Genomic DNA, 16,172 nt, shown 5'->3' on the forward strand with positions numbered 1-16,172 from the left:
ATCCATGCAGAATCGCTCTCCACAACAGGCACCTCACGACCGTGAGCAGTGTGCTTGTCCATTCCGTCTCAGTTACCTATCTGCTACTCGTGATGTATTTTTGTACTAAAACCAGATGCTTATTACAGAAAACACATTCTATAAACAACCCAGAATGTCAAAGGCACAAAAATATAACTCTAGGTCATAAACAGAGTAAAAATTTTTTAAACATAAATGCGTTACGAAATCTTTATTCCCTTCAGGTGGTTAAAAAATGAAATCTGTTTACTTCATTCTTTAACGACGTGCATATTCAAAGTAGCACGCACAGACATTTTCATGTTAAAGCGTACCATGTTATTCGAGGTGTAACCCAAATCTTAATACTCACTGGTGATTTTCCTCTAGAAACAAAAGCACGAGATTTTCAAAGCAGTTTTGTGCAGTTTGGACTCGATATACCCTTTCCTCCTCCTTTAATCCTTCTGCATGCTCTCCTTTAGAATGCATAAAGTCAGAATATTAATCTTTTATAGATGTAATAATCGTTCTGCTTTTATTTCTAAACCTGTCAGAGGCTTTTACATAAACATTTAGCAAAATACTCTTTGGAAAGTTAATTTAGCTTAGTACAAACGTAGATAAAAGCTCAAAATAGTGTCGTTTCATGTTAATCAGAAGTTTGAATAAAGCCAGAGAATTGCTTATTTTTCTCTTTCTTGCAATGCGTGATAATAATTCAGTACCATTTTTAGACTCTGTAAATTGAGTTAAATCGTTATGTTCTTTTCAGCTGAGCTTCTACTGTCTGCTGCAGTGTAGAACACAGGAACCTTGCCACGAGATCCAAGTCCAGGTATAAACTATATAAAGCTGTGGTTAAAAAAACCAAGTCATTAGTGTTTGTCTGTACGCTGTTGATTTTTTCGCCATTACATCTGTGGGAGGATGCATTTACTGATCCTAAATCATAAAGAGATTCCCCAAACTGGTCTGCGATAAAGGAGAGCTTCCTAGAAGATGAAAAGCTACACATCACTTTCATAACAATGTAAAAGTCAAGGAATTCATAAATAATGTGAATAGAGTTTTTCTTAAGCTCAAAGCTGACCTAATTTTTAAACTTTCTTTAGATTTTTTGGTGTAAAATCTGCAAATTACAAACTTCCTAATTCAAATTAAAAAGCCCCTTTAGAATAAATGGGGATGTTTTCAAAAATTAAAAGCACAGATTTTCATCTGCTTTTTAGAATGCCTACTGTTAAAACAGCAGTTGGTAATGATGTCCTGCAAAACATCATCTTTTGTTAAACAATGAGGAAATGAAGAGTCTGTGCCATCAGTCTCTTGTGGTTTGTTGAGAAGTAGCAATATTTGGAAAATAATATACACAGACTGACTTAAGAAATGGATAACCGTTTCCTGTAGATGTTTATTCTACTTACAGTAACAAAAACCTGTGAAGTCCCATATTTTAATGTACAGTAATATATTTTGCCATATAAAATACAATTTACAGAAATTTCTATCAAGTAAACCTAAACAAACACACTTAACTTTTTGCATACTTTTATGTATGTCTTTAAATTAGAAACATCTCATTAAGAAAAAAATCTTACACCATAGTAGATGTTTGCATTTAATACCACCTCTCTGCATTTTAACCTTTTGTTTACAGGTTCAGATACGAATGATCATTTCAGCCAGCAGATCCTTGATGGATAAGGACTTCAAAGATGCACCAATACGAACTGTAAAATCTGTAGTGAGATACATGGCATACACGCTACTTGGAATGTAGTCTTCAAGATGAAAATGTTTATAGGAATCTAATTTTACATTTCCAAAACTATTTTATAAAAATATCAAAATATTTACCCAACTGTTAATTTACACAGTCAAATAAATTAGCAGGGTTTTATTTCGTACTTTAGAATTACAAACTTGAAGAATACATGAAAAGTAGCCATGTAACGTATTTCACAGTGAAAAACTTCCCTCTTGGATCACAACGTGAAGGACCACCGCTCTTCTTTTCCAGCTTAATGCAGTTATACCTTTTTCAGTGGAGAGTTTTATATACACTACCAGCCTAAGTAAGGTCTAACAAAAAAACAGTGGAACTTTTTTTTCAGGAGCAAAACACTTTTAGAATGAAAAGGACAATAAAACGGGAACATTTCTTAAAGTCTGTGGCAAAATTCTGCAAAAACAAAACAAACAAACGCTCCACTAAATCAGTTCAAAGTAACAGATTCAGTGGCCTGTTTAACCAACTCATTCTTCTTTCCTTTGGTATACCAATTCATTTGTAGTCTTAGCCTTTTTCAAATAAATGTCTGATGTTTTAGTAAGTTTTGCTGGTTATAAAGGTGCTACTCTTGTATGTTCTTTAATTATATATTTGTAAAAATTCAACATTGAAAACCCCTTAGCCTCATGAAAAAAACAAGTACGACTTGCTTCTTTGCTGGACACTTAACAGATGGATTCTGAAACACGAAATACCTGTAAATAAAAAGGAAGATAGTGCACTTTAAGCTTATAACATTCTATTTTCAAATCCTCCATCAGTCACAAGTAATTAATAACACTGTTCTTCTGCAGCTTCTTCCTAAATACACGTGACCCTTCCGCTGTAAAATAAAGAAGACAGCAAGGTTGGACTCCTTTTTTTAAAGTGTGTGCTGTAGGAACAACTTTTGACACCAAAATATCACGTAAATGAGATGTAAAGGTATGGCTCCTAAAGTCTGGATTCTCTTATAAAATTACAATTCAAGTTACTGGAAAACATAACTTTATAATCTTAAAGAGCAATATGCTCTTCTTAGACTTTTTCCATTTCTGTACTGTAAATGGAAATTTTAAGATAAAGATGCAAGTAGAAAAACAAAATTTCAGTACAGGTAACGCTGTGAATTTTTATAAGAAAAACATTATGCACAAAATGCAGCAAGTGAAAGTCCAGTATGTTCTTGCCCTTTATCTATTTTCATTCACAGTTGTTCAAAAATTGCTAATTCGTCAGTACTTTTTGTAAGGCTAGTATTACAACAGCATTTTTGTAAAGATGAGACTATACACTATATACAGAAGATGCTCAGTCCATGCTGTGTTTTAAAAGTTTATTTATGTAAAATAATGGTCTCAATGATATATCTATGACTGATTAGTAGAAGATGAAGCTTCTGTTTCCATTGGTTTCTGAGTTTCCTTCGGTGTTTCTGGCTTCATCTCTTTACCAATTTCTCTACTCTTACTGCGATCTTTGCGATCTTTTCCTCTTTCTCTGTCACGATCGCGATCTCTCTCTCGATCTCTTTCTTTCTCCCTGCTTCGATCCCGGTCCCTGTCTTTCTCTCTGTCGCGATCTCTGTCTCTGCTTCTTGATCGCTCTCTGTCACGTCTTCTGTAGGATTCTCTGTCTCTGGTTCTTGCTCTCTCTCGGTCTCTGTTTCTTTCCCATTCTTTAGCCCGCTCCGAGTCCTTGTCTCTATCTTTGTTTTGGTTTCTGTCTCTATTTTTATCCCATTCCTTGTCTCTGTGTCTCTCCCAGTCCCTGTCTCTATTCCAGTTTCTGCCACGGTCTCTTTCCCAAGGTCTGCCATGTTCTCGATCCCTTCGTCTTTCCTCAAAGGGTCTACCTTGTCGATTATCTGCTTGCTGGGGCTCTGGTTGATCTAAGCCCTTGTCTTTATTTCCTCCCTCGTATCTCTCTCTCTGTCTCCCTTCAAATGTCTGGCCTCTAAATTCAGGATTTTTGCCTTCTCGGAAGTCAGATGCTGACCACTGTCCTTCCGACTCAGCCCCTTGTCCAGAAATACTGGAAAGAGATGGAGAAGGTCCAGCTTCCTCCCACATGTCTTTTCTGTGGGGTGGTGGATGGCTTGGAAGGTCCAGGAGTGGTCTTGGGGTTGGCTTCATACCTTGTGGTGACTGGCCTTGGAAATGAAATCTAGAAGGGGGAGGTTCATTTTCTTCTGGAAACATTGCAGGTGTGGCTCCTCGTGGTCCTCCAAACTGAAGCGGTGCTGGACCTCTCTGGTTGGCAAACCTGGGTGGTGGACTCCCTCTCCGTTCTTCAAATGGCTGTGGCAAAAGTCCTCTCGGACCAGGTATATGATTTGGAGCTGGACCTCTCTGCCCTTCAAACTGATTTGGGTGAGGCCCTCTTGGTCCCCCAAAATGACTTGGGGATGGACCTCTTGGCCCTGCAAACTGAGGGCCTCCTCTCTGTCCTTTAAACTGAGCTGGTGCAGGTCGTCTTTGACCTCCAAAAGGAAAAGGTGGAGGTCCTCTGTTTCCCATAAACTGAGGTGGTTCTGGTCCTTCAAACTGTCCTGGAGGTCTTATCATTTCATTATACTGGGAATCTGAGAATTCCCTTTGTTCCATGTGAGGTTCCCGACGATCTTCAAACTGAGATGGTGACATTCCTCTTGGAACACCATGATAAGAAGGGGCAGGGCCCCTATTATCACCAAAAAGAGATGGTGGTCCATGCTGTGTAGAAAATAAGGAAGGAATGGGACCCTTCTGACCTCCAAATCTTCCAGATGGAGGTCCTCTCTGCCCATCATTATTTTGAGAACCGTGCTCCTCAGGGAACTGTGGTGCCGGTCCTCTAAAATTAGGTCCGTGAGGTCCTCCGGGTGCATTGAGAATCAGTGCTGGTGGAGGCCCCCCTTTCTGCCCAGACAAAGAAAATGGAGCTCCACCTCGGTTTTCTTCAAAGTGCTGTGGGGAAGGTCCACCCTCACTCTGAACTGATGGAGATTCAGTTTGTTCTACAAATTGATGAGACTGAGGATTTCTTTGTTCGTCATATTGCACTGATGAAAGACCCCTCTCTGGTTCAAAGTGACCACCTGCCTTTTCCTGAGAAGTGAACATTGTATTTGAAAAAGAATCCCTTCCCATTACTTCCTTTGGCTCATTTGACCATGGTACTTTATGCATATCTTGCAAAGACTGACTGTCATTTGATGTGGAAAAGTTAGGCTGAAATGACGTACTTGGAGGTGTTGGAAGCAGCACTTTACGTAAAGGTTTGGGTGTAGACATTTCTCCAGCACCTGTTTGACTCATGTTTTCCAAATTAACTTGAACGGTGTTTTCAAATTTGCTGTTTGCCTCTTTCTGGGACACTGCAGAAGCCTTTTCACTTGGAACCCAACTATCACCAGCACAACCAGGCTGTGTAGCAGAAATTAAAGTTTTATCTTCCTTACCAAGGGAAGTCTGCAAAGCATTTGGAAAACTTGCTGGAGGAATTTCTCTTGTGGACATCTCATTCTGTACCACCTGTGGCTTTAATCGAGAATCAATGTTGTCATTAGTCTCTGTTGCCATTCTTCTTGCTTGTCGAGGATCTCTATTCTGCCTTGGGTCACAGCCGTGGTTTAAAACTTGTGCTTGCTGATTTAAAGATGAAGGTAAATCTACTTTCTGTGTAGCTTGATGGTCCTGATGGAATAATTCAGTCTTCATTAGGGAAGATTTTGGTGGTGGTGACATTAAAGCATCGGACACTGAAAAATGAGCCATTGAAACACCAACAGCTGCTCTTTGTTGTCTCAGGGCTTCTTCTTGTTCCTCTAGTTGTCTTTTCTGTTCTTCTATTTGTTTGTTTAATTCTTCCAACATTTTTTGCTGTTCTACCAAAGATGAGGATGCAGATAAATCAGGCACATATGAAGCAGATGTTTCCGAAGAATTGCTTTTAGTGTCCGTATACATTTTGTTAGGTAAATCGTCAACAGTAACTTTTGCTTCTTCCAAGATAGTTTCATCTTCTGGATCGTAGGCCTCATCCTCTAGTTCTGCCGTATTTGACGGCTTTTCCACATTATATCGTTTTTCACTTTCACCAGTTTGCATTTCAAAAGCTTTATCTGGACCATATTCTTCTTCAGGATCATATGGTCTGTCATCCTCCTCCTCTTCTATAGCTCTGTCTTTTGACATCTGTCCAAACTGCTGAACAATGGGATCTAACAAAGGAACAGCTGACATTCCTCCCTCGGCAGCAGCCTGACCCTCCTGATTTGAAGACTGGACAGGTTCAGAATCCTTAGCGAGAGGCTCAAAAGTTTTCTTTTTTCCAAAAAGTGTCTGCAGGATGTGCTCAAGAGGTGTGGCAGTTTTTGAGGATGAAGAATGCGTGGCAGTAACGCTGGCAGAAGCAGCAGTTGAAACTGGTGGTGTTACAGCAGTTGTGGTTCCACTTTTAATTGAGGACAGTATTTTTAATACTGAAGGTGTAACTGCTGAGGTGTCTGGAATGGGAAGTGGAGGTGGAGGTGGAGGAGATCCAGGTGGTGTTGTACTTAGAGCTGAATCTCCTGAATAAAGTGTGTATTTCGGAGTTTTCTTTTCTTGCGAAGCAGCCAGTGGCACTTTAGAGAACAGGGATGTTTCGGTTTCCTCATGTGCTTGAAGTCTGCTTCGCTTTTCCTCTGACTTTTCTGTTTCAATAACAGAGGCGGGACGTTTCCCTTTCTGACAGATAACCAATCCAAGAATTAAATTTGGCCGAGATGACTCAAGACCTGAAAAGAAACACAAAGATTGTACTTGTAAAAAACTAATTTTTACTTATGCTTTCATTAGAAACTTATTATTTTATATAGCGGCAGCTACAAAAGTCATAAGGGTAACAGTTTTTCTAAATTCCATTAGATGATCTATTGGCAATTTTCATTAGTTCATAAGCATATGCATCTATATTTCTTTACTTTTTATATAGATTTGTTTATGATGAGACATGTTTTAATTCCATGATATTTTTAATAAAAGATTGCAGCAACAGGTATGACTGTTAAAGTGTCTCTGCAAATGTTCAAAGCAAGGAACGTTTTTATATTTTTTTGTATTGTTTACATCAGTTTTGTTGTTCAAACACCCCTAACCTCTCCCCCTGAAAAATCATGTATTTACTTTTAAATAGTCTGCAAATATGTTGTATACACAGAGATACTGGAAAGTGAAAAACACTGGGCTAAACTTCATAACTGTATTTCTGTTACAATCTGTGCTAAAAGACTACACTGACATTTACACCAGCCTATAAATATTTTGTCTATCTCAAGTTAAACAAATACCAGTAATTGCTAAAAAGATAAGCTCAAACAAACTGTGTTTGGAAACAGTAATAAAGCTTGGAACCAACTCCCCGTTTGTTTGTTTGTTTGTTTTTTCAGCTAGACTTTGTTTTAAAAGGTGATAGAAGCGGGGAAACTGATAACAGCAAAGGAGAGCTGCTTGAGCAGACACGGGTTTAGGACGTGGGAGGGAGGGGCGCCAGACATGTTTGCTTTCTCTGCAAGAAAACGGGTGCTTGGGTAAGAACCTGGTGTGCAGAGGGCAAGGTGACTTTAAACCCTCTTGCAAGACTCGCTCTGATGCTGTAGGCCCTTCTGTAAGTAAAAAAACCATTTGTGAGCAGAATTACTCCTCTGTGAAAGCTTCAGACTTGAATGAATCCCTGTAGAAGTCTATCCAGAAAGGATGGGCAAGTGTCTGACAGAGAGGAGAAATGCAAAGGTCTGTAGGTCTGTTTCATGTTACGGTATTGCTTCCTTTTACGTGCACAGTTCCCACTGGCACTTGTGGAACATAAACACGTCCAGAACGAAGGGCAGGGAATAAATCCTTTAACATACAGCTGCTGGCAAATGTAAGAAATCTGTCTAAAGAGAGGCTTTTTTAATTTCTGGATTTAACGACTTCAGAAGGGCCCTCATCTGAGGGCTGCTGTCTTTCCCCCATATGTGCTAGCAGCTCTTATTTGCATCCAGCTAGGAAGCAGTAATATAGAAACACAAACAATCTGGGAAGTAACAGATAATATTCACTGTGGTTAAATGGCAAGGCGAGGACTCTGGCCTACATTGTTCCTTCTATTCATGATCCTGTAAGTAAGAGTTTTATATATATATCTATGTTCCTTGTTCTTACTAAACCAAACCAACTGCTCATTAAGGAACAATTTTAAAATATCTAATTATAGCACTGAAAGCTTTCTGATACCAACAAAAAAACCCAAACCCCAGAGCTGCAGATATATTCCATTAGCAAACCGTGTTCACCGATACATTACTTTGCTGAAACAACTGAACTCAAAAGTTTTAAGTGGACTCTTTAAATTTATCATCTAATGAGAAAATAACATCAGCTCTTCTCCTAAATTTATGCTCATGTGTAATAAACTTCACCTTTTCTAAATTCGCTGGTTACTATCTTCACACTGAGAAATCAGTAAAAGTTTAGTGCATTTTTAGTTTAGATGTGAGGTTTTGTCAGGGAGACGATACCATCACTCTTACAGCTTAAGCTAAATTCAATTAGTTCCTACTTAAGTACAAGATGAAAACTTCTCAGAATTGATGCCAAGGGAAAGGCCAAGTATTAGAACCGATTAAGTCAAGATTTCTTCCTCAATGAGAGCCTATAACCTAGTTTGCTAAATAACACACCAAAACCATAGCTGCTTTATGTTTTCAACTTTTTCATTTCACTACTTGCTATATATTTCATTAAGCAATAACTTTTGTTCACAGAATGTTCTCCTAAATAACTCACTTTGTACACTCAAGTCTTATCCCATATAAACCTTATTTTTCAAATAATGAACTACAGATAATAAGACAAAGACAGTAATTTTTCAAATGAAGTTAATGTCAAAGTTCTATGCAATCTCTTGACAAATGAGGGAAAAAAACCCTCCTCTAAAATTCTGTGTTCTTTGGATTGTAACTGGTAATAGTCCAGTGAAACTGTTTTAATCACTTAATGAAGAAACCAGCAAAGTCTGGTTACACCCAAGAAAGAATCTTTTTAAAAGACAAGACAAAATTATAATGAAAATTTGAGGCCAATCTAAAATATATGCTTGAGATTTCCTATCAGGAATGGCTCACATTATAATTACATTGAGAAACGATAATTAAATTTGAGTGAAAACTTTCCGAAAACAGTTATTCTGTAGAATGCATTCTATATCCAGAATAGAATTTATATTATTTTATAGTTCAGTGGTCAAGTTTTACATAGTTCTGTGGTTAAGAGGACATGCTGCTTTTAAAGAATCTTTTATTCTTCATTTTGGAGTACGTATTATTTCCTATTTGTACATCTAAAATTCAGTGCCAAAACCTTTTTTTCCTCCAGGTACAACTCTGTGCTAGTAAGTGTTGCCAATTTTCACCTTCATAATTAGAAAAAATTATAAAAATTACAAATACATGAAGAAAATTAACCAGCTACATTACCAGAATTAAGATGCGCTAATAATTCAGTACATGCACAAATTTGCCCCTCAGTAGGGGCAGGGATGCTGAGATGTACAAAGTAGGCAGGAGAGGAACTAAACCAAGTATTTTTAGTGAATCTAAGATTATTCAAAAAGGACCACATAAATATTTGACTTATCCAAACACTCGTTTGCACCCACAGCCTAAAAGCAATTTTAGCACTTCTGTTCACAATAATTCCCTACCTTAAATTAAATTATACTAATATATAAGATCAAGGCATAGTTCAAAAGTAAAACAAATGGGAAAGAAAAACATTCACAATTTACAGTCAGACTCATTGGTTAGAAATGGTTCACTGTGTGTGAATTTGCTTCATATTTTTTCTTTATCATATATGAATATCGACTCCACATTTGGTTGGTGTAGACTAGTGCAGCGTATCTCACAGAACTGGTGTTCATCCAAAAACTCCTGGTAGGTATTTGTGGTTCTTCTGTTGTTAATGTTTTGGTTCTCTACTTTCACGTAGAGACTTGTCATTTCTGCAGTTAGTCACAATGAATCTCAAACACTGATTAATGGAAATAAACAGGTTTCAAAAATCTATCAGACAGGATGTGTCATAAATAGCAATTACTACAAAAATTAGTTTTGAATCCCTGTAAAAAACAGAGATCAAGTCACTAATTAAAACAGGGTAAAATTTTAATACACTTTCAAGTTAATAAATTCCAGTAGTAAATTAATAACATCAGTTATAATTTAATCTGTTTAATCATCGTAGAATCAATCCATTAACATTTTATAGTTTGATACTGTAATTTTACACAAATATTAGAAGTTATGCCTAACCTGCCTTCCGTATTTACTCAGTTCAAAGCCATCAAATACTAAAATGCTTCTTTTGAATGGAAACATACAGCTAGACCAGCAGTTCAAGGTCAGTCCCATTCTATTTCAATATCCATAAATACACTAAGTGCCTAATTTTAGGTAATAGCGAAAATGTTGGCTGCAGTCTCCAACTACAGCTCAATGACTCTTTCACAAGCAAGCATTTTAAAAGGGCTGCAAGCTGTGCTGGCAGAATTAGTAGCTTTCAGTGCTAAATTATTTATAAAGTAGTTATTATCCTATTATGCGTTTAAGTCCACATGCTGGTTTTATTGAGTTACATCCTCTAACTAAAGCCATTAAAACATGATATACTAAATATTAGTATTGGATGCGTATTTGTTTTTCTTACCCTTAAACACATTTTTTTTATGAAGTCAGTTTTACCATATTTATGCATATAATGGCCACATCTTTCCCTATCACCATCAGCTGATAAGAAGTTACCTGTACTGTTAAAGATACGTGCCTAAATTCTGTACATCGGTGACAAAAACCACGGGAATGGACTAAGCATCCCCATGGTGTACATTTTTTAAACTGCAGAGACCGATACAAGATATTATTTCAATTTTATCATCATCATTTAAATATTTGGCCCAATGAATCATGAGAACGACTATTATCAAATTTGTGCACCCTTAATTCTGGGGTACAGATCACTTCCAGCGTTGGAACACTGCTGCACATTAAGGTGCACCTGCTGAATGGAAGTGCCTGGCACAGAAGGTAAGGTCCCTAACACCTTGTTCTTCTCCTACTGCTACTTTTCATAATGATATCTGCTGAGAGGAAGACACCAAACTCCATTCAGAGTACTAATCTTGTGCTATTCGTTGCAATTTTTAAGAGCATTCTAAACAGCACGAGGAGATTTCATGCCTTCATACTTTTAACACCCACTTCCTACTGCAAACTACCAAGAGATACACCAACATTTATGGAATCCTTTGCTGATATATAGTGGGTTTATTAAAATTAATTTATTTTAACTATGTAAAATACATTCCCAACGTTGCCTCTAAATCCCTCAACAGATCACTTGTTATTGGTAATCAAGTCTGATTATACTATTTTTTACAAAGTGCTTTGAGATCTACAGATGAAAGTGCTAAATAATGTGTGTGTGTGAAACAGGGAAGTAAATTCACGTACAGTAAACCATTGCAAAAAGACAATGTAGAAGAGCCCACTGATACAGAAAATCTGGTGATAAAAGTCTGAGATTAATTAAGTATAAATACGGATAACCTTCCATTTTCCTTTGTTTTTAAATCGCCCATGTCAAAGTTTTTTGTAGATCTTCTAGGTACTAGCGCAGTTCAGAAGTCCTCAGTTGTGTTCCAAATCCAGTTCATCAGAAAACAGGAGAAATTCATAATCCATATGTGCCTGATGGAACTGGTTGATACAGCTGGAATATCTTCTAACTAGGATTTCTGGAGTGGCAGGCTTTTATTGTCCTCTCCCTCTTCCCCACACCCCACACAACCCCCCTCCAGTCATATTTATCAAATAATTTTAAGCTATCTAAAGCATAATGCTTTTTGAGTCCTTGCTAAACTCTGTTTGGAGGTAACACGATTAAATTTAAGGAGACAATGATCACTTTCCATAAAATATTTTTATTGATTGTGAAAGAAAGAAGAAGCGGTAAATTCCATCAGATGTCATTAAAAAGTATGGATTACATGTCTTGTATGCTGTGGTTTTAATACATACAGAAAAACAGAAAAACAGCTTACCTGATTTTTTTTGCCCCCCATACTGGATTCTGGTTTTAAAGCATGAACACAACTTAGCACAAGTACGAGGTCGAGGCTGCTACAGAAGTTTCTAAGACACGTGAGTTGATGGCAGAAGTCTAAGTTGGTCTTTTATGAATCTGTTACCTCGTATGGCCTCTCTGCCTTTGGAACTTTGTTTCTATTGCTATTCTTTAATCTTTTGCCTATTCAAATGTATTTCAAATTCAATTTGAAAACCTGACTTATAAAATTTGCCTCCACGAACAACACCTGCAAATGACACCTGTATTTCTTCTGAGCAACTCCCTCCAGTTTTGAAAAACTTTTCCACTTTAAACTCAGCAAAACCAGGCTGACATTAAAAATTTCTGTACTAATACTTAGTAGTTTGTCTACATTTGCCAACCTCCAATGTAAAATACGAGTTCCATTTAAAATGAAACCTATAATGGAAAACTAAAAGGAAATGTAAAAAGGAAAACTGGTATTTCCACAGGAATGCATATAGGCAATGATTAGATAAATAACTTCAGATATTTATTATATTAAAGATAAATGCTTTAGGGAGGCATTTAACAGTCCCGTGAGACTGAGGACATTTGCAGATGACTCAATGGCCAATCCCATTCCTGCATGGCCAGAAAGGAGGGTATTTATTTTGTTCCAGCTGGAAAAAAACTAGTCTGTGAGTTAAGAGTCTTTTGCCTACATCCCTGTGCCAAAAGTATTCTGCACTTAGTGGTTTTGTTTCTTGGCTATGAAACATGAGTAACAGTTTTTGCCTACCTTTCAAGAATTCAGTAAGTTCAAGACTGAGAGGTGCTGAGATTCAACAATTATCAGCTATGCTGTTGTCATTCAGATAGCAATAATACTGCCTTTTTAGCTAGAGCCTAAAAACAATGACCTCGACTGTGCACTCTTCAAAGACGGGTAAGAGACTTGGAGTGTATGAGAAAAACCTTGTCTGAGGATGCAGAGCAACTGCCCTTTGCAATCTCATCCAGGAGGGGAGAGAGCATTTGACTAACGATGGATCAGTTGTTGTCGTCGTTGAAGTCATATGCCATTAACAGATGAAAACCTGGCCCAGGCACTGTTGCTCTGAGAACACTTTATTGAGTTTAGTCCTACACTTGTATTTAGGGAGGAGAGGAGGACAGTCAGCTTCTCAGAAAGGTCAGCTCCTTGTGTGTTTGCTCTTTCACACCCACTGTTTGGTGTTCTGCAAACCATTATTATTGACGACAAAGTATTGCCTTCATTGTAACCTGTAGTGCTTCAGTTTCTCAATCTGTTACTTTTATATAAAATCCCAGATACTTATTTGGAAACTAAGCATATGCACCTCCTCCATCCTCAGATGACTTCAAATTTTTTAATAGAAGAATGTTTCATGGTTGAATTCTCAGTTCTTCTGTTACCATGTTCAACACACAAACATGGGGCAAACTCAAGCCAAACATTACTACTGGTAATTTTATCTAAAAATAAAAGATTATAATGTAGCCTGCCAATATCGACTGCTGTCTGCTATCTACTAACCCCCCACAACAAACCAATCCTCACAAGTCAGTGGTTTGGCTAGAGTTTGCACCACCTAGAACAAAACATTTCAAACACCTTGTGCACCTTATTGCACGTACAGATTCATACACAGCATAATGTAGTGAAACCACTATAAATATTACCTTTGTCTTCATAGATTTCTTGACTCCTCTGTGGGCTGTTTCCTGCTTGATTTAAGTGATGGTGAATGGCTTGTAAGGGCCTAGTTTTTGTGAATTGATGGGTTTGTGAAGAGAAGGTGGGGTTTTTTGTTGGTTTGTTTTGGGGTTTTTTCAATATTGTGGCTGTTCCACATATTTGATTTTACAGGTAAACTCATCCTCCTAATAGCATATAAGCATCTTGTTGAAAAGGCTATGTAAACTTCAGACCATTTTATCTTGTACTGAGTTTGATTTCCGATTTTTCCCTATTTACATACTTTAAAATTGGTTTTATGTAAAAGAATTTAATAATGCTTAAACATTCAATAACGATTTGTCTCAGATTGACTTTTGGTTTGTGGTTTTACCTAGCATTTAACCTCCCCTGTTTTGTGCTTACCTGGTCCCTCAAAGGGCAAGAGTTTGGAAGGAATTGGGTCCTTAGAACTCAGGGGGATCAGGTAGAGATCCTTGATATGTCTGTTGTTATTAGCTACAACACCAAAACGACCACGACTGCTAAAATAGGAGTAGAGAGAGATATAGGCAACTTCTTCTTCTTCTGTTGCAGGATGGAAACGAATCAAACACAATTCCTGAAATACAAAAGCAAAGTGGAAAAATTCAACCTGCAACATACCTGCAAATAAAATGGTAAAGGGCAAATTCCAGGGGTAAAAATAAAATGTATGTTTATCTCTCCAACTATGTTTTCAAGGCAGTGCTCTAGCTTTAAGAGAGTACTGTTGTTCAATTGGTAATATTAAAACAGAATTAGGTTTCTCATTTTCAGAAATACAAATTACTTGTGTATCTTACATCAAACCAAACACCTGAGGCTCAAATTAACATGAAATGGAAAATTCTTAGTTTCATGATTGTATCTGTTTAACTATGCATCATTTTTTCACTTCTGAAGTGTTTTAATAGCAAAATCTATTACATAATTAAATACATTTCTTTAAAATTTGAATTTCAATCTTCAATACTGAATAAATAGTTTATGTTCAATCATTAACGATTAATAAACAGTATGATGATTTAACTATTATGCAAGAAAGAGAGATCAAGAGGAGCTGCAGCTCAACAAACATGTTCCTTCAATAAATTCCAAAGGAATTTCAAAGGAATAAGTGATGGTGGTGGTTTTCCAGCTGCGAGCTATGTCAGTATTTGCTGTTTACTAATTTATATTATAAAAAGTTGTCATTTTATATTGCTGTATTTTTCTTCTGGGTTTAGCAAAGGATTTTAAGTGAATACCTTAGAAAGCGAAGATTTGAGTTTGCCAACATAATCCCAGACTGTCTTCGGTGAGATCCTCCCACCAATATGAATTGTATCTGGTAAATCCTAAACAAGAAGTATTACATGGTAGTATGAGAAAAACCAAAAGAGACTAATGTTTAAAAACAGTGCAGGTTGCCCCATCCCAGCAGCCCAGTGGATAATGCATTATTATATTTTAGTGAATTTCATACACACATTTCTAATTTCAGACAGGCTATTGCTCGATTTCAAGGTGCTTAATTACGGCATGTTACCTAAAGCCTAACAGCAGACATTAAATAGGAAAGGCACACCCAAACAAGGATAGCAGCAAAATGTCAAATAGTCTGTATGCCCGTTACTGGCTTTGTTTTTGTAGGGAAGCTGCTATTTGAAATAGATTTTCTCCACACTTTCAGTTTCTCAGGAAATGCTGCCCTCGTGACTGCAAATCACATGAATTCTAGTGAGCTTCCTTTCATGAAGACAGTAAAACTCTTTTTTGCAAAAGCAATACCAAAAAGAACCACCAAGCCTAGTAGTAAAAGTCCTAAACCACACATTTGTGTTTGAAACTTCCTACCGGTCACACAAAATGCACTTCAGAGAAAAAAAAAAAAAAAAAAGCTTCTTTGTTTTAACACAAACCTTTATACTGTCTCATTATTTGAATGTATACCCTCCCAGAATAATATCATCCAACTGGTTTTATTTGAAAATAAGTAAAAAGGATGATATTTTTCATAAAAGGCCAAACAAAATTTTGTAAGAGATCACATCAGTGACCCATGTAGTTTGAGAACAGAACATCTGCTTTAGAACACTGGCTCTAAAACTTCTTTTCTGAAGCTGAAATAAAGCAATTATTCCACGACAGATCCTAACATATGTATAAACATGGTTAAAGACATGACAATTCTTCACAATTTTGTGAGGAATTTTTAGAACGCCTTTTTTTTTTTTTTTTTTTTTCCCCTGGAGCTACTTTTCCTGTTACTAAAGGGATGCCGTTTACCACTGCTACAGTTCTAATATAACAATATACACAGTGACCCCAGCCTTTCTAGCAACAGGAACTACAGTACAGATTTAGTCTAAACACATAAACATGTCAGTGCTAACCTCACTAAGATAATCAAAGCACCCGGAGACAGGATATGCTTTAGTGACAAATTTGGCCACACTTTGCATGTTAATAAATCCTTTCCAAATGGTGTTGAGACGAGAGAGAAAGAGGGAGGTGTCGCTGTCTTGAGGTGAGCGTGGCTCTGCAACACTGTAAAACAAATCCAAAACAGAATGGTTAC

At 37.1% G+C, this 16,172-nt stretch overlaps 1 protein-coding gene across 1 annotated transcript in view; it reads right to left on the bottom strand.

Moving 5' to 3' along the window:
• Positions 1–1,388: 1,388 nt before the first annotated feature.
• The window catches only part of DIDO1 (death inducer-obliterator 1), a 55,378-nt gene continuing 40,594 nt past the window's right edge, over positions 1,389–16,172 (bottom strand). Inside the window, exons 14-17 of the mRNA XM_074920133.1 lie at positions 15,988–16,141; positions 14,860–14,949; positions 13,997–14,192; positions 1,389–6,536 (exon numbers count right to left, since the gene is read on the bottom strand). Of these exons, the coding sequence (XP_074776234.1) occupies positions 3,145–6,536; positions 13,997–14,192; positions 14,860–14,949; positions 15,988–16,141 (3,832 nt within the window). The 3' untranslated portion in view covers positions 1,389–3,144. The remainder of the gene's footprint in view (positions 6,537–13,996; positions 14,193–14,859; positions 14,950–15,987; positions 16,142–16,172) is intronic.

Source organism: Athene noctua, chromosome 16 (genome assembly GCF_965140245.1).
Source record: "Athene noctua chromosome 16, bAthNoc1.hap1.1, whole genome shotgun sequence".
Taxonomy (NCBI): domain Eukaryota; kingdom Metazoa; phylum Chordata; class Aves; order Strigiformes; family Strigidae; genus Athene; species Athene noctua.